General features: G+C 38.5%; 1 protein-coding gene across 2 annotated transcripts in view; it reads left to right on the plus strand.

Annotated features, from left to right (window-relative positions):
• LOC134848421 (uncharacterized) overlaps positions 1-23,405 on the plus strand; it is a 30,627-nt gene extending 7,222 nt beyond the window's left edge. For both annotated transcript variants that reach the window (XM_063865862.1, XM_063865861.1), the window contains 3 exons: positions 3,611-3,751; positions 16,786-17,044; positions 21,902-23,405. In XM_063865862.1, the coding sequence (XP_063721932.1) occupies positions 3,611-3,751; positions 16,786-17,044; positions 21,902-22,134 (633 nt within the window). In that variant the 3' untranslated portion in view covers positions 22,135-23,405. The remainder of the gene's footprint in view (positions 1-3,610; positions 3,752-16,785; positions 17,045-21,901) is intronic.
• The last annotated feature ends 2,301 nt before the right edge of the window (positions 23,406-25,706 follow it).

A 25,706-nucleotide genomic window follows, 5' to 3' on the forward strand; every position in this document is an offset into this window, starting at 1 on the left:
CCATTTGGGATATTTTTTTTGTTTTTATGCCATTTGGGAATTATGCCAAAGAAGACGTGTTGCAATCCAGATGATTTTTCAGCCTAGTTTTTTTCCAGAATAAAAAGTATTTTTACTCCAAATTTAAACCTTCGCGGTTTGGCTTTTGATTTCTTTTTCAGTTCAATTCAAACTCATTTGCTAACAGGCCGATTAGTTACATTCTCCATTTTCAAACGCAAAATAGCGCGAAAAACACATGATAAATTTCTATTTTCGAAAGTGGATATTAATTTATAGATTTCACAGCGGGATAAAAAATTTCCCCGTTGATCTAGTTTTTTTTTTAGTTGCATTATTATCAAAAAAGTGTCAACCATGATTTTTTTAAACTAAACAGCTTAAGATCGTATATTTTTCCTTTGTAATTCGTAGTTAAAGTTTTGTTGTGGGCGCTTTGTTTACAGTCGATTAGTGCTGTGAAGACTCTTATATAGATCGTGATTAATTTTTTTTCTTTCATTTTTTTTCGGTCTTGAAATTTGCTCAAAACAAAAGTCTTGAAATTTGTTCAGGCTCAAATTTTTTTGTAGTTTGACTTTTGATTTCTTTTCAAGTTCAGTTCAATACCTTTTTTAAAAAAGGAAAATTCTATAAAAGCTTGATCGAAAAACGTGCTTGACTTCCAATTTCGATAGTAGATTTAAATTCCCAGCTGAATGAAAACATATCATATTGATCCAGTTTTCTCAATTTGAGTTAAATGTATACCAAAAGTGTCAATTTCTTCTTGAATTTCAAAGAGTCTTAAGGCCATATAATTTGATATTGGAAAGTTGAAGTTTTCAAAAAAAAAACAAGTCAGCTTTGTTTAGTCTCCTTGCGTTCATTGACCCTCTTCCAACTGTCTGTTGACTACCTTGTTCCTTTTTTTGGTATGTTGTGCGGAATAGTAAATGTGTTCTTCCAAATTTGTTGACATGTTAGAAGAGTAATTATGTGCATTGAAGCTTGCTGCCTTAGTTTGAATTTTTTTTCTGGTGAAAGTTGTTTGTTGCGTCGTTGCTTCAATGGCTAACACTGCCCCCCTCCCGCAAGAGTGCCTCCGGATAGAGGGGGACCAGTGTTCTAATAACTGAGATGTCCGAAAGTTCTGGAAGTGCCGCCGGTTTTTTGTGAAAACCCAAGCTTTCAAACGGGGATATGTTTTTAATATCACTGCTATGGTGTCTTACTATCGTTTCTTCCATATTAGTGGACACCATAGTGAGAGGTTGTCGATTCAAAGTCGAGGCTTTGAGTCAGTGTTGAGTCGAAACTGGCCCTTAGGAGTGAGCTCAAATGATGTGCTTGATTATTGATCCAATCTCAGGAAGGATAAGCCTCGACTGGAATGCATCAGAGTGCTAAAGTATTCAATGGGGTAGACTTTTGGGCATTTAAAAATGAAGCGATTGCTTTCGTGTGGGTGTTAAAGCACTTGGGACTTTCTTTGGGAACATTAAGGTCAAGTCTGTCTTCCCAACTGATTGCGAGATCAGTTGGTGAGATAAATGTGATTTTTTAGTGAGTAACCTGGGTATAGGAAATTTCCAAAGTTAAACAAGTCAGTCATCTCTATTTTCCTTGAGCTCATTGATACGTTGAGTCATGCTGTTTCTGCTCACATAATTTTTTTAAAATTACAACATGCGATCCACAATTATCTCTCGAAGTATAATGCAGAATGAAAGTGAGAGGAAAAACCTCAGGCAAGCAGTGATCTCTGCATGATTCTGAATATTTTTTGACGATTTTGTTTACTGTTTTGGATATTAATTTTATGAGCATATCAGGTTCAAGAATTAAGTTTCTCGATGGACTTATTTAATCAGGCTATGTTTGAAAGGCAACGATCTGAGCAAATTAAAGGTTTCATATAGCAATACTGTCAGCAATTTTTCTTAATAATTGGATTGTAGTAAATTATATTGTTTAAACCCAAGGGATCCAAATTTTGGAGCAATTTTATGACGATTGTTGTTAATATCATTCATTTCGCTAGTTGGCAGTGATCGCATCAAAGAGATTGTAGCATTCAGAAAGAAAACATAACAAGACTGCTCGTATCAGGGCGAAGCCCTGAATGTTCCGACTGCCAATTAAGGTTTTTGGAACAGTGATAACATTAAAAAATTGAATTAAATAAAACAAAACGAGTTTCAAATTTTTTATGAAAATCATCTCCCCACACGCCATATAAAGAACAAAAGAATAGATTTTGCTCCTTGTAACAATTCAATTATGGCAAATAAGCTTCGTTCAACCAATTTGGAACGATTTATAAGACGTATTAAATCTCCGCTTACGCGTTAAGAGCGCGAATTATATCGCGCGTTAATTGTCCCAAATTGGCCAAAATGGCAATCTTTAAACCCCCATAACTTTCCGAAAAATGATCACAGGTGAAATATTTTTTTCAAATTTGAGCTCAGGACAACAATACCTTTAGAATTATATTTAAAAATTCCGTCAAAAATGGCTAGTTAAAAAGTCGAAATTTGTCTGAAGAAAAAAAACCCACCCCGAGCACAAACATTCCGTTACTTTCGTATCGAAAGTCGGAACAATTACTATCCACTACCCAACGCCCGTGAACTGTGTTTTCATCATTTAATTTGTCTATAGTATGTTCTTTGTTCTCTGGATTATAAACCATTTTCTCGAAATGGGAGCAAAATTGTTCCGACTTCTTTATCTCACGGCTTTTGCAGGCTTGAGAATAGAGCTAAGTTGGCCTTCCTCTAGTGCATTTTTGTAAAGCGTTTTTTAAAAACTTTTTTTGGAGCAATTTTCTTAAAAATACTTGATAATAATCCATACCGTGATTGGATTTGGTTGGAAAATTATATCCCGTTTCCTCTTTCTGTGTTTCAAATATTTTCAGCAGCGTTAGCTTGAGCTACGACACTTTTAAATTAATTTCTCAATAATTTCATTTTTTAGAAAACATTTTTTAGAAAAACTTTCACCTGACAATTGCTATTCGACGATTTTAGGTTTTGTTCATTCGCCTTTTGACAATCTAATTGACGCTGTTTTGGAGAAAGTAGCTCCTTCGTAAAAATTGGTTTTGATTTGAAATGATTAAATACTCGCGCGAACAACGATTTTGTTTAAACCCAAGGGATCCAAATTTTGGAGCAATTTTATGACGATTGTTGTTAATATCATTCATTTCCCTTGTACCCAGCAAATGACACGCTTTTAAAATGCCTAATTACTGGGCTGAGCTTGTTCTGGGAATAAGCCTTAAAAAGTTGCATACCTGATGAAAAATAGGCCTCTGGCTTTGAATTGGTATATTTTAAAAATTATACCATCGTTTGAAGATCGTTTGCTTCTGTTGGTCGATACGCTTCTTTTCCACTCAATTCTTCATTTGATGAATAGCATCTTTAATTTCTTTAAATTCAATTGGTGTTTAACAGCAGGCTTGGTAACGTTTTTCAAAGATATATTGTTTAATTTAAAAGCATAACTTTTAAGAATCAGCTAAACTTTGAGGGGAAATTTTTGCTGCAGCGAAAAACGTGAATTGTTTGCGACTTTCTGTTGGAATAATGATAACACTGTTGCTATTCTTTGCTAGACTGAGGTATCATTGGCACACCTCTTCCCCGAGCACGACATGCGAAGCGACAACAGACGTCCCAATCAGCCCCCTCCAGTGCCCCCGAACCCCACCAGGGTGGACAGACTAGTGGGTGAGATGCAGAAGGAATATCCAAAAGTAAGTCGAAGAGCTCAGCAAATCACTATCCTTTGAAAAGCCCTTCATTATCCAAAAATATGGATTATTAAAATATTATTTTCTGAATTGAAAGCTGATCTTTTGTAATGTAACTCAATGAATTCGGCAAATATTAAAATTTGATGGTTGATTTTATATTAAAGAATGGCTTCTAGAAATTTTAGTATCAAAATGAAAAAATATTATACAATTTCGCGAGGTTGATTTTAAAATGATTTAGATCATGAGGAATAAATTCTTTTTTATTCAGCAAATACGTAGTTTATTCCGACTTTAACGTGGAATATCAATTGTGGTTTTTAGCTCAATCAGTTTAACTGTGATATTTTATCTTCTTAGCTGCAATACCCGAATAAACGGGCTTTTAACGGAGGATAAAATTTCCCTGAAGTCTGTAAACGTGGGGAAATTCACAGTATCTCTAGGCCGACCTCTCACTCTATTCCGCGTCGCCGCAATATGTTTCCCTTTAGCACTGGGTCGGTGGGGCAACCAAATCCCAGTACTGTTTACAATCCCAAAAGGGTTGATTTGGTGGATAGCCGTTCTGTATCGTATTATGCTGCTCGCCCCTTGGTTGTGCTCTTTCGACTGTATCTCGCTCGCAATCAATAGTCAATCGCAACAACAATTCCAATAATAATAATGAATTAAGAAATAATCAATCCAAATACAGAATAGCCTATAAGTGGCTGGAATATAAATTAATCATTCAACCAAAGGAATGGGTCCGCGATTACTATTATTCAACCAACTGCCTCCTGCAGTTCAATTAACGCCTAACTAATATTTAATGTTCTCCTCGAGAACTTCTATCAATTATCAATCGTTTGACAACGATTCCGCTATCCTCTAGATAGCCTAACTAACTTCACTAACTAATCTAACTTACTTTAACGAGTAACTTAACCCGTTCTCAGCGAGAATAAAGCGACTACCTTCAATTGCAGCCCGAATTGTTCTCGCTTTAACACTGTGAGACCCGACTAGTTTCAAATAAACTCACAATCGTTCTGACGCTTAAAGGCCGTTCCGCAACATCCGTGCCTTATGTCTATTTACTCTTAGTTTTAGTTAGAGATCCGTCATTCCGTATAGGTCTTAACATTTACCTATATGCCTCCTACGCAGCTTTCCAGTTCATAAATCCCGCATGATCACATTAATTTAAATGCCAAGTTCAAAATGCCAATCAAAGCTATGCTAAACAAATAACAAGTGCAACTTCAACTTAATTCAAGCTATGTTTACATATCCAAATACCCAAGGACTTTATTTAATTATCCCGTAACTTTTCCCTTTTCCCATGACTAGGATAAATTCCCAGTGAACTTAATTTCCTAATTATCGCAATCCAAAAATTCCCATACGTAACCTATTCAAATTTCAGCCTAATCGACCTTCAGGGTAAGCCGTTCCCTCAACTGGGGTCCAATTGAGCCAATAAAACATTCCCCAGAAGCCAATGGAATATCCGGTACATTTCTAATATTTATGTTAATTAATTCCCTATTCCCTCTGTCATATTGCCAAATTAATATGTGACTACTTTTCTGTGCCATTGACGCATTTCTATTAATGGTTCATTCGCCAAGTCAAAATTTAACCCAATGTTTATTTAACTAACTCGTATTAAATCCAACAATATACCACTATACATTAAGCCAAGATATTCCATCGAATTCCAGGAAATGCCTAACTAATTTCCTATGCACGCAAATTGTCACCCAATATCAATAACATATCTCTATTAACTCCCCTGATTACGAGACATATGATTTGGGCTACTTTCCGGTGCTAATTTTAGGGGTTTCGGGGCTAAAATTCCAAAAGGTCAAGTAAAGGTCAACCCGGGGTCACCCGGGGTCAAGTCTCCCATAATCGGTTCGAGGTCACATGGGGTCATACCTACCAAGTTTCATCCATATCCGACAAATACTTCAAGTTATCCCACTTTTAATGTTCATTATCACTTTTCCCGGGAAAGGTCAATTAGCACCAGAAAGGTCAACCGGGAGCTGAGACCTATAGGGGTCCTTTTTACCGGGGTGGGTTATACTACACATATAAGCCATAAAATCGATATGCCCTCGCGCATTATTTTTCGCAAATAGCCCATTAACACCTAAAAGGGGTGATATTCCCAAGTGCTAATAGCCCGTGCCATTGTCACCCAGTAGGGTCATCATCCTAATATACGATAGACCATGTCACTATCTACCATCCCTCCAAGTTTCAGCTCCCTAGGGTCATTGGGGGTCGAGAAGTAGCCTCCGGGAATCGTGTGGGGGTTTGTTTGTTTAGGGCATAAATCGGGCCGGGGTGACCTTGGAGATCTGGAATTCCAAACTTAAGCTTCCCTCATCCAGGGCTACCACATATTTAAAAATGAGCTCAATCGGATCATTAGTTAAGGGTTTCCGGTGGGGCCATTTGCACTTCCGGGAACCGTTATCACTCGGCCCCCAGGGGGTCAAGCGGGTCCGGCGCTTTGCATGCCCGGGTCAAATCATCTCTAGTATCACTCCATTAAATTTCATAAAGTTCGCCCCAGTAGTTCCCAAGTTGGGGGGAGTTGGCGGGAGCTATTGCATTCACTATTTTCACTAAAGAGGGGGATTAATTCCATGAACTTAAGCAAACACACGTTTAGTTCGATCTTAACTTAACCACTCTATTATTTACCAATCTTTACCAGACGCTATCAACGAATCAGCTCTACTACTACTTAGTTTGCATGTTCAAGGTTCAAAGAAAAAGCCATGTACGTTATACAGTAGAATTACCGATTCTACAGTCTTCCCTTCTAGTCTATTATTCTCCCGAATAATGAAAAAGTAACTCGTAAAAAGCCTAAGGTTAACTTACATAACGCTTCGCTCCGCTACGCCGTACTCTCGTCTTAATTTAGTTTCCACCCTTTAAAACAATACCCTTAAAGATCGCGGACCCATCAGTTAGTCCCCGTAAAACAAACAATGATATAGCACAATGAATGACCTAAGAGGGACGTAACTGCAATAATTTTACTCTTCATGGTACGATCCAACCCCTTCACATTCGTAATAATCACTATCAATCAATGTGTCCGCACAGCAGTTCAGGTGGGATCGCACTCAATGTAAACAAGCACCAACTAATGAGATTAAGAAAGGAGTAAGTTTATTAATGTAAGTTTTAACTCACAAAATCGTCGATTCCAAACCTCACAGGTTGTCTCCTTACTCGAGTTGGTCGACCGCCATCATCTGTTGTCGCATTCTCCATCACTGGTTCAGCCGTCACCATCTCTCCGGGTGGTCTGCCTTCCGCCTCACTCGGTAGATTTGCAGGCTCCTCTTCCCTTCTGGCCTCGAGCTCCGTCGCATCGTAGGTCTCTACTGCATCTTCTTCCCTCCTAGCTACTTCGTACACACGTGGTGGATCAGCAAAGTGTTCGGGCATTGCCCTGTTTCGCACGTTTCTCACAGGTGGATTAGCTTGTGGCTCCACTGCTCGATTCCTCACAGGCAACAATCTCACTGGTCCATCTCGTGGGCCTGGGTCATGACTAAAACCCTCCCGGTTGTTTTGCCATAACAACTCATCTTCATCACGCATCTCCGGGTCATCGAAAAAGTTAACCGACCGATAGGGTGCCGGTCGCTTACTTGCTGTGGCCTCCTCTGACTGGATCGTCTCTTCTTTGACTCGTTTCAGCTTGTTGAAATGCAGGAACTTCACTTTGCTCGGAGTTGATTCCTTCGCAACTTTGTAGTTCACTTCCGACATTCTCGCCAGTACAACATAAGGTCCTTCCCACGGATCGAAGTGCTTCTTCGACTTGAACTTTTCCTTCGCCCACACCCATACTTTATCGCCAGCTGTATAGGGTTCACCATGAACTTTCTTCCAGTACTGATCCTCCTGTCTTCGTTGATCCGTCCCTACGAGTTCTCTCGCACTGCTATGAGCATCTCTGAAAAGTTCATCCAGTTCCTCTGCAAAGCCATCCTTCGTCAACACTTCATCATGAGGTTTCGCATAGAACAAATCAATGGGATACTGGCATTCTTGACCGTGGACCAAACTAAACGGCGTAGCTCCCGTTGTCCGATGAGTCGTCGTGTTATACACAAAGCCCAGATACGGCGACATTGTATCCCACGTCTTTGGGTTCTCCGCACAGTACTTCGAAATCACCTTCGTCATCTTATCGTTATATCGCCCCGTCAATTCCTTGCCCTCCGGTTTGTAGGGCAATGTCGCAGTTACGTCGATTCCCAAGAGTCGGCACATCGCCTTGATCAATTCACTGCCAAAGACTTTTCCTTGGTCCGTACGCAAAGCATTGGGAGTTCCAAACTTCAGTACCCAATGTTCCACAATTGCCTGCGCCACATCAGCTGCATCCGTTGACACAAGAGGAACCGTTATCGCATACATCGTGAACATATCCGTCATCACTAGCACGTGCTTCGCTTTCGTCTGAGACGCCATTGTCATCGGACCAAGTACATCCACTGCCACTGTGTTGAATCTGATTCCGGGATCAAACGGAGCCTGGACCGCAGCTCGCTTTCTCTTCCCGCTGACATTATGTGCTGCCTGGCTTAAGCACCACTGGACTTTTCTTTCGACATCCGTCCTCATCGTCGGCCACCAATATCGTCGTCGTATCTTCGCCAACATCTTCTCGGTCGCAAGTTGTCCTCCCCCAGTTTCCATCGAGTCAAACTGTCCGAGGATCTCCTTTCGTCCCGCTGCTGGAACAACCGTCAAAAGTGTCGGCTTTGACCCATCTCTCTGGAACCATTTCTTATAGAGTATTCCACCTCGAATACTCAGCTCATCCCATCTCGACCAGTATGCTAGTGCCTCAGGTCCGTACTGAATTGCCTGTCCCTTCGGAATAAGATTCGTTCCCAAAGAAGGCATATCGCTCGTCTCGTCTGCTGTTTCCGCCCAATAGAATACTTGCGCAATCGCTTCGTCTTCTTTCTGCATCGTCGCAATTTCTTCTTTCGTTCGTTCCCATCGAATCGCGTCGCTGTCGTCTTCATCGCCCACATCGGTCTCTTGAACCATCGCAACTCTCTCTGATCCTGGGTAGTCGTTCCAATATCGATAGTACTTGTTCCTACTCCATTATCTTCTCGCTCTGCCTTTCTTCGTCATCAATCGCATTCGTATCGTAACGCTGGCATGACTGAGTTCCTGTAGCTTGCGTTCGCCTTTCCGCCAGCTGTTTCTTGAATTCGGCCGGGACAAATCCTCCTTCGAACTCCCCTACTGTCCCGGCCCTTGGTAGTTTAAATGGTTCGCACTTCTTTGGGGACATCTTTTCGCAATGTGGCCCACCTGACCACAATTAAAACAAGCACCCTGAGTCCATGGAGTCCTCAAGCCGTATCGTCCAGCGCCATTTTCTGCACCGTTCTGACTGTTTCCTCCCGTCTCAAATGACTGCCGTGACTTTGGTGCCGCTTCATCTCGGGGCAAGCCCTCGTACTGGGGAGCCGGGGAAAAAGAAGTTACTAACTTGCTCATCATAGATGTCATGCTCTGCATCTGGGTCGTCATATTCTGTATCTGGGAGTTTTGCGAGTGCATCTGCGTCAACAGCTCGTCATGCCTGGAGTTTTGCGTCTCCACATGTTTCGCCAGCTGATTCTGGCGCGCCCCCTGCATCTGCATCTGCTGAGTGAGCTGCTCTAACCACTGATCTGTACTTTTCTGCCATCTCGTGAAGTCCGTCCGCAAGTGCTGAGCCCCGTCTGCCTGCACTTCGCCTCCAATAACTCCGGATTCTATCTCTGGAATATCGTGCATTTCCCGAACAGCATTTGGACGTCTTCGGTTACGCAGTCTGGCTGTCCTACTAGCCATCTCTAGTGCTTGGGCTCGAGCCACGGCTTGACCAAAACTATCGAAATCTTCGCGTAGGAGCAACTCCTGTAGATCCGCATCGAATATCCCATCGATGAACTGCTCGCGATTCATATCGTCTCGAATCTGCACTGGCATATTTGCATTCGCCACTTCACCCACTGATTGCACTCGCCGGGAGAACTCCCTCAGATCCTCCCTTTCGCCCTGAATGAGGCTTTTGAATTCAGCCCTCGCAGTCGATCTCGTCTGAAACGGCATCATCCTCTGATCGAGCTCGGCCAGCATTCTGCCTAAAGTTGGCTCATCGAACCCTTCCACTTCCTCTCGAAAGTGAGCTGGCATAATGGTGAACTCATCCAATGCCCAGCCTGTCAAGCAAGTCGGCAGCACCATCCTCGCCTGCTCGTCGTCCCATCGATTGGCGTCTGCTATCCAAGCAAAGTGCTTCCTCCAGTCTCGCCAGTTCTGATAACTGCTCGAGGGGAACCGATCTGGTCGTATCGTACCAAATCCAAACACTCCCTGCTGTCGATCAAGAGCATTCGCCGCTGCCACTGCAGCCTCTGCCATGAGCTGTCTTTCCTGATCGTTCATCGCCATCGCAACTGTTTCGTCGATCGTCCGCTCTTGTCGTATTCGCACAAATCGTCGTTGCAACTACAATCCAGAATAGCGCCCACCCAGGAGCGCCACTGTAAACGTGGGGAAATTCACAGTATCTCTAGGCCGACCTCTCACTCTATTCCGCGTCGCCGCAATATGTTTCCCTTTAGCACTGGGTCGGTGGGGCAACCAAATCCCAGTACTGTTTACAATCCCAAAAGGGTTGATTTGGTGGATAGCCGTTCTGTATCGTATTATGCTGCTCGCCCCTTGGTTGTGCTCTTTCGACTGTATCTCGCTCGCAATCAATAGTCAATCGCAACAACAATTCCAATAATAATAATGAATTAAGAAATAATCAATCCAAATACAGAATAGCCTATAAGTGGCTGGAATATAAATTAATCATTCAACCAAAGGAATGGGTCCGCGATTACTATTATTCAACCAACTGTCTCCTGCAGTTCAATTAACGCCTAACTAATATTTAATGTTCTCCTCGAGAACTTCTATCAATTATCAATCGTTTGACAACGATTCCGCTATCCTCTAGATAGCCTAACTAACTTCACTAACTAATCTAACTTACTTTAACGAGTAACTTAACCCGTTCTCAGCGAGAATAAAGCGACTACCTTCAATTGCAGCCCGAATTGTTCTCGCTTTAACACTGTGAGACCCGACTAGTTTCAAATAAACTCACAATCGTTCTGACGCTTAAAGGCCGTTCCGCAACATCCGTGCCTTATGTCTATTTACTCTTAGTTTTAGTTAGAGATCCGTCATTCCGTATAGGTCTTAACATTTACCTATATGCCTCCTACGCAGCTTTCCAGTTCATAAATCCCGCATGATCACATTAATTTAAATGCCAAGTTCAAAATGCCAATCAAAGCTATGCTAAACAAATAACAAGTGCAACTTCAACTTAATTCAAGCTATGTTTACATATCCAAATACCCAAGGACTTTATTTAATTATCCCGTAACTTTTCCCTTTTCCCATGACTAGGATAAATTCCCAGTGAACTTAATTTCCTAATTATCGCAATCCAAAAATTCCCATACGTAACCTATTCAAATTTCAGCCTAATCGACCTTCAGGGTAAGCCGTTCCCTCAACTGGGGTCCAATTGAGCCAATAAAACATTCCCCAGAAGCCAATGGAATATCCGGTACATTTCTAATATTTATGTTAATTAATTCCCTATTCCCTCTGTCATATTGCCAAATTAATATGTGACTACTTTTCTGTGCCATTGACGCATTTCTATTAATGGTTCATTCGCCAAGTCAAAATTTAACCCAATGTTTATTTAACTAACTCGTATTAAATCCAACAATATACCACTATACATTAAGCCAAGATATTCCATCGAATTCCAGGAAATGCCTAACTAATTTCCTATGCACGCAAATTGTCACCCAATATCAATAACATATCTCTATTAACTCCCCTGATTACGAGACATATGATTTGGGCTACTTTCCGGTGCTAATTTTAGGGGTTTCGGGGCTAAAATTCCAAAAGGTCAAGTAAAGGTCAACCCGGGGTCAAGTCTCCCATAATCGGTTCGAGGTCACATGGGGTCGTACCTACCAAGCTTCATCCATATCCGACAAATACTTCAAGTTATCCCACTTTTAAGGTTCATTATCACTTTTCCCGGGAAAGGTCAATTAGCACCAGAAAGGTCAACCGGGAGCTGAGACCTATAGGGGTCCTTTTTACCGGGGTGGGTTATACTACACATATAAGCCATAAAATCGATATGCCCTCGCGCATTATTTTTCGCAAATAGCCCATTAACACCTAAAAGGGGTGATATTCCCAAGTGCTAATAGCCCGTGCCATTGTCACCCAGTAGGGTCATCATCCTAATATACGATAGACCATGTCACTATCTACCATCCCTCCAAGTTTCAGCTCCCTAGGGTCATTGGGGGTCGAGAAGTAGCCTCCGGGAATCGTGTGGGGGTTTGTTTGTTTAGGGCATAAATCGGGCCGGGGTGACCTTGGAGATCTGGAATTCCAAACTTAAGCTTCCCTCATCCAGGGCTACCACATATTTAAAAATGAGCTCAATCGGATCATTAGTTAAGGGTTTCCGGTGGGGCCATTTGCACTTCCGGGAACCGTTATCACTCGGCCCCCAGGGGGTCAAGCGGGTCCGGCGCTTTGCATGCCCGGGTCAAATCATCTCTAGTATCACTCCATTAAATTTCATAAAGTTCGCCCCAGTAGTTCCCAAGTTGGGGGGAGTTGGCGGGAGCTATTGCATTCACTATTTTCACTAAAGAGGGGGATTAATTCCATGAACTTAAGCAAACACACGTTTAGTTCGATCTTAACTTAACCACTCTATTATTTACCAATCTTTACCAGACGCTATCAACGAATCAGCTCTACTACTACTTAGTTTGCATGTTCAAGGTTCAAAGAAAAAGCCATGTACGTTATACAGTAGAATTACCGATTCTACAAAGTCGACATGGGATGGGTCAACTTGACTCTGAAAGGTATGTAGTAGTGTGTAGTTTGTGAACCATCATGCTTGTTATTGTGTTTAACCAAACATTCTTTAATTCTAACTAATTCATAGCTTGAAATTTGCTTAACCATAAGTTTAACAGAAAAATCATGAAACTTAGACATCCAAAATCTGTTAAAACAGACTCAAACTCAAAAACTAATTGATCATCTTGTGATGGATAACCTTGCATGACTTAGCTGATTTACGCATCAGCTGTATAAACATCTGTGTCAGAGTGATAAATTGTATGGGTGGTGGTTTCGTTTTGGCCATCGGAGCGGTAAAGGAGAGTTTTTCAAGCGTGGAGTCTAGTTTGGGAGCATGTTAGCCAATAGTTGCAATTTCTGCAACTTCATTTTTTGTTCTGGCCACTTCTCGGCATGACGAAGGAGTTATGGCGCAGAGGTCCAGGGCGTTTGTTTTTGCCCGATTTTGACTACTTCAAAGAAAATACTTCTCATTTTAATTATCATTTTAACGCTCTTTCAAGCGTTATATAGAATATATTTATATGCGGGCTTCACTATCTTGCCATGTTTAAGCTTTTTCTACTATTATTTTTGCATGTTTAACGAAAAAAAGTTTTTGCACGTTAAGCTATATCGTATATTGCAATGGTTAAGATTTTTTGATTTTCCATTCTATTATATGATAAAAAACGGGTTTCATTATCTTGCTAAGCGTAAGCTTTTCATCGTATTATTTTTGCATGTTCTTTTTGCACGTTTAGTTTAAGCAAATCGTATATTGCAATGGTTAAGATTGATTTTTGATTTACAATTTTTATTCAGTGTTTTTTAGTCGAAATTGAATAAACGCAACCCAAAAGTGGGAAGCTGTCAGGGTTTGCAAATTGGGCCTCTAAATTTAAGTACCAATTTTTTTAGCCTACAAGATACGAAGATTCTTTCGATTTTTTCGAAAGTTTTCATAAAACATGTAGTTGAAAATTTTTACAAAAATTGAAATTCTTAACCCTGTAGTTACAGTTTGTCAGTGTACTCTCAGGGATAAAAAAATCTTGCCTCAAAATATGGCTGCTCAAATCCATTTAATTTGCGATATGTGACGTTTTTTTACGCTTTTTTCAAAAATTTCAAAAGACTTATATTTCAAAACTTGACATAAAATGAAGTTTTTAACTCCATAATGTGAGATGCTGTCAGTATAATTTCGGATATTGCAGATTGTGCCTCAAAATCTGACTGGTCAATTTTTTTGGTTTCCGAGATTTGACATCTTGTATGATTTTTTTTTCAAAAATTTTTTCAAAGAAATTTTATTAACATGGCAAAAGTTGAAATTCTCAAGTCTTGTGTTTGGGTGCTTTCAGGGTACTCTCAGGTGATTCAGATTTTGCCTCACCATATGAATGCTCAATTTTTTCAGCACACTTTCCTATAATGCTGTAATCTATTATATATTTAAATGCGGGCTTCATTATTTTTTTAATTTTTCAAAGAAACTTGAATTAAAAGAAAATAACGTTACAAAATTTGAAATTCGCAGCCTTACAGTGGGGTGTTCTCTCGGTACTCTCCAAGATTGCAGATCTTGCCTCCAATTTTTTGCTCAAAGCATCTTAGTTTTTGAGATATGCCGTTATTGGTTTCTAAAAACTGAAGATATTAATTCAATACTTTCAAAGTTCGAAATGCTCAAGACTATGGCAAGCTGCACTCAATGTCCTCTCTGGATGTTTGACTGGACGCTTATTGTGACTGCTCAGCGTCTTCTGTTTTCTTATATTTGGCGTTTTCATCTTTTTTGAAAATTTTCAAAAGTTTTATTTTTCAAATAAATACTTTTCAAATTTTGAAGTTAGTCGACCTTTTGGTGGTATGATGTCAGTTTACTAACAGCGGATGCATATATGGTCTCTCATCCTAATATTTTTGCTCATTTTTTCATTGAAATTACAATCAGTTAAAGAAAAAAAAGAGTCTGATATTTGAATATCATAAATATCAGGTCTTGAGGATTTTTTTGTTATTTTTTTTTGCACAAAAGGTCTTAAAATGCTTGAATAATGCGTGAATGCATTTGTGAATGTTCTCAGGTATATTTGTAATTTTTGAGTTCAATTCATGTTTCTTTGGTAAAAGAAAACTCAAATTACGCTTTGCAATTACGGAAGCGGACAGGGCGCGGAAAAAACGTGATCGATTTCTAGTTTCGAAAAGGGATTTTAGTTTTCAGATCTCCTTGCAGTATTAAAAATTTTGGGTTAGTTTTAAAGAAAAATGTGCTAATCATGAACAACTTGTACAATTCAAAGAGCTTTAACATGACGTATTTTTTTCTTCAAAAGTTGAGAAAAGTACAAATTTTAGCTAAGAGTAATGAACGTAGTGAGTACTCTTATATAGGTCTTGGTGATTTTTTTTTGTTCTTTTTTTTTCAGTAAAAGTGCTCTAATAACTATAGAAGTGCTTTCATACATATTAATGCTTTAATGAATGCACCTAGGTATATGTGCAATTTTTTGAGATACATTCAAGCTCATGTGCTAAAAGGTAGGCAAAATGCGCTCTCTGAATTTGAAAGCGTGTAAAAACGTGAAATTTTTTTGCGGCTTGGCTTGTGATTTTTAAAAAAAATTTCAGTGCATTTCCATTGTTCAAAGAAGGACAAACTCCGTAATCGAACGGCAAAAGTGTAAAGGTCCCGAATAACGTGATCGACGTATAATTTCGAAAATGGAAATTATTTATGAGAATTCTCAGCGAAATAAGAGTTTTACCTATTGAATAACTTTTCTCAAATTGGGTTAGTTTTTTTTTAATTTAAAAAGTGTCCATCATAAATTGTTCTAAAACTTCAAACAGCTTTCAGGCCATGTATTTTTTTTCTTTGATATTCAAAAGTTAGTTTTTACTTTCCTTGCGTTCATGATTCTTTTCCAACTGTCAGTTGGCTATGTTTTTTTTTCGGTTTTGTTGAGTTCTTTTACACTCAACGTTTTTTTTTACACTCAACCGTTTACCAAATCACACAATAAAAGTTACAGAAACCTTAAGTTTAAAGATGGTGATTTAGTGAGATTTCCTGATAAACTTTTGCAATTAAAAGAGCTTTAACTTGATAGTTTATTTTCTTCGAAAGTTAAAAAATGTTCAAAATTTTGATATCAATTTTTTTTTCGATTTCCTTGAATTCTTTTACACTCAACTATTAACCAAGTCACACAAAAAAAATAGAGAAATCGGAAGTACAAAGATGGTGATTTAGTAAAATTTCCTGATAAACATTTTTTTGAGGGATTTTGAAGATTGTTTGCTCGCCTATGGCAAAGATGCTAGGGTTAGAGGATTCCGACACACAGCTGATTTTTTGTAGTTCTATTTTTTCCATTTTTTCACCCTTGCGGGAGCTACTGTTTGGAATTTTTTTGCTTCTGTTCGCGAAATTGCAGCTTTACCTCTGTCAAAATATGTTGCGTTTTTTTTGTCAGAATCTCTAAATTGCACACGAAGACTTAATTTTCACTAGCTGTGTCTGTGGTATTTTTTTCTGGTGTATGTGAAGTGCAGCTTTGTATCTGTGTTGAACAGCATTTTATAGCTATCCTATTTGACAAAGTGCATTATGTGCTGCCTTGTGACTCAGAAAAAATTATCCATTTAAGTAATATAAAATGCCATGGCTCTGGCCAAGTGAAGTTTTTGTATTTTGTAGGTCACCAAGGTTTTTGTGTATTTACTAAACTTACTTTACAAGGGTTCAATTTTTCCTGGAAAATGTTGCTTCCCCCAAGATTGGCGTGAAATTTTCAAGTTTATTGCAGTTTGTTTCCAGCACGTGCAAATTTTTTTGCCCTCATTAAAAAACCTTGATAATAGGTTCGTTCGGCGACTCATGGATAGCTTCAACTTCTTCCGTAGGGATAAGGTTTGGTTGATGAAGGGATACAAATCGTGAGGGGAATAGTAAATCTTCAGAAATGTTTTAAAAAACAAAAAGTTTAGTTTAGGGCATCAATTTTTACGTAATTCTATCTACGCAGGTGCTGATGCTGATCTCGAAAGCTGACGAAGTGCTGCGACAATGGCAAGACATAGTTTCTCAGCCGATCCCTCCAGAGGTCATTATCACCATGGACCAGTGGTTGGCAGCCATCCGCAAAGTGCAGGCCAGAAATCGAGAGGACACTAATAGCCAGGCCAATCGTCAGAGACACTTGACAGTGGTTCCTGCGAATGGTTTCATGCCTGGTATGAATAACATGCAGGGTGGCAATTCATCTCGCGGACACGGTGTCAAAGGTGGGATCTGTTTGAAATTTAGGCTTGGGTTTTCAAAACTGTAGCGTTTCCTAGTTCAATTGAATTTTTCTAATGTTTTTCACAATTTTGGTAATAATTTCGTTCGTGTAGCACTTTCGTAATCCACGTTTAAAAAAAACACTGAATCAATGTTACATTTTTGGGGGCTTGATTGTGCAAAAATGAAATAACATTGGGAACCTTGATAGAACTATCTACACTTGCGATCACGAACCTTCTTTTTTTTCTAACCTAACTCGCAAATAAAAGTGTTCACTTATTTGGAAATTTCATTGTAGCATTGGAAATTGCATAGCAACTGTTCTCAGCTTTATTTGTCGCTAGTGTTTTGTGCCTATTACGCTTCCGTGGCTGAGTGGATAGTGTGTTTACACTAGCGTCAGCTTATTGTATTATTAAGAACCCTCTTTTTTTCTAATCTAAGTTGCAAATATTGGTGCCAGTTTTGGGGCACCTTTACAGCTTTTTGATAGCATGTGCTTTGACCTGTAGCGTTTCCTAGTTGAATTGAATTTTTAACTGTTCCTCACAATTTTGGTAGCACTTTCGTTTGTGTAGCACTTTCGTAATCACGTTCAAAAAACACTGAATCAATGCTACATTTTGGGAAAACACGATTTGAGAAAATTTCTAACTCAATGTATCTCACAATTTTTAAAAAATGCATAATTTATACATAATGTGGCTTTATGCTTCGCGATTTACATGCAAAGTTATTGTGGATTTCTTCAGTTTGTTATGATTCAAATTATTACTTGCAAAATTGTGTCTATTTGAGTGATACTGAAAATGTCTTGATTGCAGTAGGTGGCAGGTCGATTTGTATACCTAGCCGAATTTTTGCTAATTCGAGGCTTATTTTTGATTTTTTCTTATTGCAATTTCTAGAGCTGCTTTTTTCATGTTCTCGCAAGTGTTTGCTTCGCCTCTGTGTCGATGTTTTGTCAGTGTCAATAAACAAAATACAAAAACCATATGTTTAAGTCGGGTAGTTTGTATTATAGTTTTCACAGGAAAATTTGAAAAAATGTTCAGTTAAGTTTATTTTTTACGCGCTTCATGTTTGGATTTCTTGATAAGTTTATTTCACATTCATGAGCAAAATAAATAGCAAATTACGCTATCTCAAAGCAATAGTGTAAATGGCGTGAAAAAGTTGATTTCTAGGGTCAAAAGACGATGTTATTTTAATTTGAGAAAACTAGATCAAAAAGCAAATTGTTGGTTCCGCTGGGATGTCTAAACTTCAAAGTTTTCAAATCCTAGATATCTCAGAGGCATAAAAGTTTTGTTTATTGGTCCAGTTTATTCGAATTGGGTCAGCTCTAGCAAAAAAGTATTCATCACAAAAATTCTGAAAACGCTTAGAAGCCAAAAGTCGTTGAAAATATAGGTCTAAACAGCGAACTTTCTTATAAAGGTCCATATAATTTTTTTTTCAGGAAAAGTTTGCTCAGTTCATTTCTGTGGTTAAAATGAAGGCGAATTCACTATCGAACAGCAAAATTGTAAAGTTCACGATCTCAATTTTCAGTTTTGCTAGCGTAATAAACACCTTACTGCATTAACAGTTTCGCAACCCCTTGGAGAACCCTGACAGCCGCCACCATAGGGTTGTTTGTTTGAAATGTGTTGAAATAAACGCTGAACGAAAACGCCCGTTACATTGTATAGATGGATGATTCCCACCTTCACACTACACTGGGCTGCGCTCCTCCTTCCCTCCTATGATTAATACCATAATATGATTAAACAGGTTTTTTTAGCCTACGAAATTTTTGTTTTTTAAAGGTTAGATTTTCAACTCTATAGCGGTATTCTTATGAATTGCAAAATTTGCCTTCAAGTTTATTGTTCAAATGTATTTAGTTTTCGAGACATGATGTTTGTTTTTTATGGCGTTTTGTAAACATTTCATAATTTTTGGATTAAAAAAACTTCATTTAAATTGGAATTGACTACCCAATATTTGCACGCTGTCAGGGTAAACTCAGGGGTTGCTGATATGGCCTGCATACAAATGGTTGCTCTAACTCTAATGACCTCCGAGTTATGAATTTTTTGATATTTCAAAAATGGAAACAAGTTAGGATGGATTGTTGGAACCTTTTTTTTCAGATTCAACTATCTCTTAATCTATATAACTAGCCATCATTCCGTCTAGCAGTCCATCCTTCGAACTATCCCCTCATCAAGCCATCCATCGATCTTGTCAACCATACAACGATATATCCATCCACTCGTCAAGTTCTTCATTCATCAAGCGATCCGTACAACCAGCCATCCGTCAAGCCATCTAGCTATGAATCCATCTAATCAACGATTCTTTCAGCCATCAAAAAATTCTCAAATTTCAAAATTCTCGATCCTATGGCGGAGTCTTGTTAACTTTCCCAGAGATTCCAGATATTGCCTCCAAATGTGACTGCTGATATCATTTCATTTTTGAGATCCAACCCGCGCAGTTATCAATCCATCCATCTATTCGTCTAGCAATCTAACCAGCCATTTAGCTATTCTTTCATCCTTTTATCGAATAAGCTAGCCAGCCGTGTATCAGTCCCTTCATTCATATAGCCACCCATCTATCTACATTTCCATCCATCAATCCAGCCAGCCATACACTCAGCCATCCGTCTATCAAGACGTTCATTGTATGGTTTCATCCAGTCAATATTTTCAGCATTCATACATCTAGCCATCCATTCAACGAAACAGCCATCCATCGAACCATTCTTCTAGCGTGTCATCTATCTATCAATCGATCCAACCAGCTACCCATCCCGCCATCCAAACAGCTATGCATTCATCCAGCCATCCATCCAGTATGATAACCATCCATTCATTCATCCATCGATCATTCAGCCTTGTATCGATCCCCCATTCTTTGATCCATTCAACCAGCCATCCATTAAACCATCAGTCTTTTCGTCTATCTTGCTCTCCAACCAACCAGCCATCTATCCATCCAAGCAGCTATCCTTCAATTCAGCCCTCTCTCAAGCCATCCATTACTCGAATCAGCCATCCATTATTCAGACCAGCCATCTTTCATGCATCCATCGATCCCTCAATCCGTCTATACCCACTTCATGCTCCCATGCATCAAAACAATCAATCATCTGTCTAGCCATACTTTGATCCAGCCATCAATCCATGTAGCTATCTGCCCACCCAAGCAGCCATCTATGAAGCCATCCATCCATCCAGTCAACCAACCTTTCGATCTAGCGATCTAGCCCTTCATCCGTCTTGCTTACCATTCAAACGGCCACCCAGCTATTAATCTAGCCATCGGTACATCCTGCCATCCTTCCAATGATCCATCCATATCAGCCATTCATCATCGATCTAGCCATCCATACGTCCCGCATCTATTCATCCATAAAGCCGTGCATCTCATCACTAATCCGTACTGCCATGTCTGGTTAGCCATTTCTTCATCCACTCATTGTTCCAACAAGCCATTAGTTTACCTGGCCATTAAGTGGTCCCTCCATGCCGCCATTCATCCATGCATCCATCCATCTAGTTTTCCAGTCGGCCATCTTTCTAGACCTTATTTGATCTAACCATCCAGTCATTCATCATCTCATCAATTCAGCCATCCATCCAACCAGTAATCCATCAAGCCATTATACAGTGCTGATTTAAATTAACCGGACAAACGCGTTAAACTTGAAATTTAAAACCCATTTTCTCAAATTGGGTTGAGTTTAGGTGAAAATTTTTGAATACAAATCTTGCTTAAAATTTTGGCAGAATTAATATGGTGTAATTTGTTTTGCGAAATTCGGGCCCGAAATTTTACCGCAAAAATGGATCATTTCGGCTTTTCTTAGTTAATCAAAAATTACGCCGAAAATACCCAGTCGATCACAGACATAATTATATCAAAGGGAGCCTCTTACGTAGCCCAACAAACTTTATGACGGGTATTCTCTCCAAAAGAAATTTGGAAATTGTTTAAAAATTGTTTTTAAATAAAAAGTTGGTATTTTATATAGTAAAAACGACCTTTTTTGTCTATCAAACAAAAATAAATTAACTTATACAATTTTTTGGAGATTATACCCTTCTTAAAGTTTGTTGGGCTATGTAAGAGGCTCCCTTTGATATAATTATGTCCATGATCGACTGGGTATTTTTGGCGTAATTTTTGATAAACTAAGAAAAGCCAAAATGACCCATTTTGGGGTAAAATTTTTGGCCCGAATTTCGCGAAACAAATTACCCCATATTAATCCTGCTTAATTTTTAGGCAAGTTTTTTCTTCATAAGTCTTCACCTAAACTCAACCCAATTTGAGAAAAATGCGTTTGAAATTTCAAGTTTAACGCGTTTTGTCCGGTTAAATTAAATCAGCACTGTACATCTAACCAGTAATCTCTCTATCCAGCGATCAGTCAAGTCATCCATCCCTCCACCAGCAGTCTATCCATTCATTAGACAGCCTTCCTTGCGCCCATCCATCTTTCCAGCTGTCCGTCCATCCTTCCTTCAATTCATCCATTCGTCTAGCCATCAATCCATACATCCATTGATCCATCCTCACAACCTGCTAACCATCCATCCATCCAACATATTTTTCTGAGAAACAAATATTATCATATTTCAGGAGCAGCTTTAGCTACAGTGGGCTTGCTAGCTCTTCAGATCTTTTTATGGCCTCTATTTTTTACTTCGGAATTCGAAAATTATAATTTTTTCAGAAACAAGTTAGTGTTTCATTGCGTTTATTAACTCCTTTCCAACTGTCTGTTGGCTATGTTTGGTTTTCTTGAAATCATGGCCTTTTTGCCAATTACTGTCTATTTGCTAAGTTTTTGCATTTAGACCGAATTGCGTTGGGTCAAGCGGTGAAGGAACTGGCTGAAATCACTCGAAAAGCGAGGAAAATGCAATGGTTCTTTCTGCAGTTCACTCGAGAGGCCGTCCAGAAAATCCAGAATCACAGCAACGGTGTGGCCCAAGAGTCAAATATGTCTAGTATAAACGCCTTGCTGGCCGAGGCCACTGAGAAGCGACTGTTGGCAGAGGATAGTGAGGACTCGATTTTTGAGTCTTAACCGCGGCAGATTTGGAGCACTGCTGAAGGTGGGTTCTTCTGAACGTAAAAAGTTGTGGAACATTACAAAAATTGACACTCAACTGAAATTTTTGAAAAGCGGACAAAAAAAATTGTCCATAAATGTGTGCCTTATGTGATAGAAGCTAATAAGTTTAATATATAATATGTGCTAATAATTTATGTGCAATAGTGATTGTGTTTTTTTTTCATGAGCGCATAGTTTTCTTATCAGATGGGTGGCTAAAATTGTATGTTACATGCAAGAGAATTATATGTACCGTCTTTTGTTAATTTGAATGTAAAAATCCTTAAATTATGCTTTTATGTTCCAGTCTGCAGAGAAAAATTGCAATGCAAATTTTTAATGACCACATCTTGAAGATGTAAATTTTCGAAAGTCTTCTAAATTTACCTCAAATATTACTCGTCTTTGTCTTCGGTTTGTTTATACTTTCTTCAATCAAATAATTTCAAAGTTCTAACGACTTTTGACGCTCAAAAGCTTCAAATATCTCTTGAAACATAATCAGCGGGCATCAAACGTCAGAAACTCAACAATGATTAGTTTGCAGTAAAACTGTACTAGTAACAGCTGATTATTATAATTTCAAATCTGAGCGTCGCTTAGTGTTAGTTAAAAAATAAGACCCAAATTCAGTTTTGGGATTATGGAGCTACTGATTAATTGTATGTAACCAAGCTATCTTGTTTTGCTTTTTTCCTTATTTTGTAGTTTATCTTTAGATTTCCTTGTCTGGTTTTTAACCAGCTCTTCCTGATGCTTTTTGATCGTTCCTCCGATACTGAAATAAATACCTTCAATTTGCAGACATAATAATCAATGTGAACATTCAATTGTTCAGCAGGTTTCGTTTAGTCTCATTGCTTTGTTATTAAGTGCAGAAAATATTAAACAGCTGTAGTATCTTCGATGAGTTTTCCGAAGTTACGAAACAACCATGCTCAGTGAGTTAGCGCTACTATACAACTACTTCAGTATTAGTTATGACCATCATCGCATTATTTGCATATTCTGTTTGATAATTTTTCACAATTACCAAAAAACTTAATTAATTCTGTTAATTTAACTTCCATCGCCTATTTGACAGACAAGTATATTCGCTATCAAAGGGCGTAGAATTGTAATAGACTTTTGTTAATGATCATCTGCAAGTTAAATTCGATGCGTTAATGCTACTATTTCGTGCCATTTGAAATAAGAAAGCAATCAGTGATGCTAATACGTTTTACATGTTACCTGCATTTCTTTCTCAGGTTCTCTTATTTTCTTTTTGAATTAAAATTTCAACAATAAAGTCTGTTAAAAAATCATAGTTTTTAGCAAATGGAAGAGCCTCAGTTGTGAAAGAATACTTGTTTGTATAGCGTAAGTATACCAAACTTAGAATTGCAGCCGAATTGAAGTGCTCCTTTTTTGTTTCGAGCACTGATTTAGGGTGTTTTTTTTTACACAAATTCTGGTGCCGCAAAGACGCGCCGTAGAAGTAGAGTGATGTATGATTATAAAGCCCACCAGCCATGATTATATTGATATTAAATTACACTTGCGACTGCAAGTGCGTTGCAATCGGGTACTTGAATTTTATCCCGTAATTAAGAGTAATGAACGTTGTGAAGACTCTTTATATAGGTCTTGCTGATTTTTTTTCAGGAAAATGAGTTAAGTTTTATGCTTAGCTCATAGAGTAATTTCGGATAGGGTACATCGTCTGCTCGTCACGCTATCTTATTTTCGGCCCGATAGATTCGTGCAACTTCTTAGTCTAATACCGATCCTAGTCTTACTCTTATATCTACTAGTCTCAGGGTGTTTAACTAGTCTCTGCTAGGCTCAATAGATCTAGAGTATACTGGTTTATTGCGATTGCTGAAGTTCGCTTGGAGATGTAACTAATTTCTAAGTTAAGTTCAAATCTCTCTGGTGCTGAAAATACAAGTAATTTCAGCACTTACAAATAAGTGATTTGTTAGTTAGATGGATCATGATTGGTTAATTTTAAATGTTTTATAGTGATAAAATATCTAATTTATATCCAATAATAGAATGTAGGTTAGATCAGGTTCCACCCATCTGGGGTTTACAGAGTTTTGAGTTTTTATCTTTTCTTTTGTAATTGAAGGATGGATGATGAACGTTAAAATTTGGCGAACATCATTTTCTTATCCGGTTCCTCCTGAAGAAGAACGTTCCAGGATGCTGGAATTATTCGAAGTTGTTTGCTTGTCATTCGACAACGACTGTGATCCCCAATGAAATCAATCCGATTTCAAAATGGTTTGCTACGTCAGGTTTTTCTGTATTAGTAGAGAACTGTTTTGTGTTCATCCTCGTCTGGGAATGGCGTGAAGATCGTGTTTGGAAGGAATGCCTTGTAACTCGGATCTGTACGTATACTTGAACATCGAGGTGGTCATTGGTCTAGTTCAATGAAGTCCTTTTCTGCGAAGTCAAGTCGTACTCTAAATCCTTTGAGTTGTGATTGTGGACGGCATGTCGGTTGTTTAGCCATTCTTTAGGTCGAGTGTGATGGGATCGTCTTGCCTTTGGATGTTCGTCTTTGTTGTTGTGTATGATCTATATACTGCATATTATGATTTAGTTTTTATAAATTTTAGTTGATTTGGTTTTTTAATTACGATCTTGATTAGTTGTTTTCACAAAAGCGTTTTCTTTTAGTTCAGTAATTTTGAAGAGTTACTCACCCTAGAGTACCTCTTATTAAAAATTATATTGTGGTCACAAAGCGTGGGTGTAGCGTGGTGGGTTAGACCGGCTATAAGCATGCTCAGGACTTCCTCTCTGGTGGGTTAGGCCAGGAGTGGGAGTATGATTTCATGCTGTTTCTTTGAGAGGTCCTGTTATGTGATAACATTTTATGTTGGTTTTTTCTGGTTTTTCTTATGTTACTTTGGTTGTGTCCTTTTTTCAAAAATCAAATTGTTTTTGGTTTGGGTTTGTCTTACGACATTTTTGTGTTTTACTATATCTTTCTTAGACTTTATAATAGTCTTCAAAAGAATAAATTATCCAGTTTTAAGCTGGGTTAATTCGGTTTGGGTAACGTGGGTTTTCTTTTCTTAGTCATGCTGCTATTCTATGATTTATGGTGTTTAGTAAGCTGCGTTGGTTATTGTGGTTTACTATATAATTCCTTTCCAACTGGGTTAAAGAAAAGTTGGAAACTTGTTATTGCATGTTTGAGTTGTTGTTAGTGAAAACTTGAAACATAAAATCATTATTTTAAACAATTCTTCGTGGGCGAGCTGTGCGAGTTTTGGATAGCATTCCTGTGCGAATGAATGAAAATATTGAAAAGGTTAGTACTGCCTTCTCATTTTTACGAACTTATTGCTTATAAATTGAATTTTACTGCTTTTGGGGAATTTAAAAATTATAAATTTTCATCGTATCTAATTTTACTACTTCTTGGGGAAATAATTTATAAATAAAATTACTCCATTGGGTATGAATTTTACTACATTATTTAGTGCGAAAGATTGAGGAGTTTTATTATAACTTAACAAGTTTGTATTTTTATTTGTCTTTTT

Source organism: Symsagittifera roscoffensis, chromosome 6 (genome assembly GCF_963678635.1).
Source record: "Symsagittifera roscoffensis chromosome 6, txSymRosc1.1, whole genome shotgun sequence".
In the NCBI taxonomy this organism is placed as follows: Eukaryota; Metazoa; Xenacoelomorpha; order Acoela; family Convolutidae; genus Symsagittifera; species Symsagittifera roscoffensis.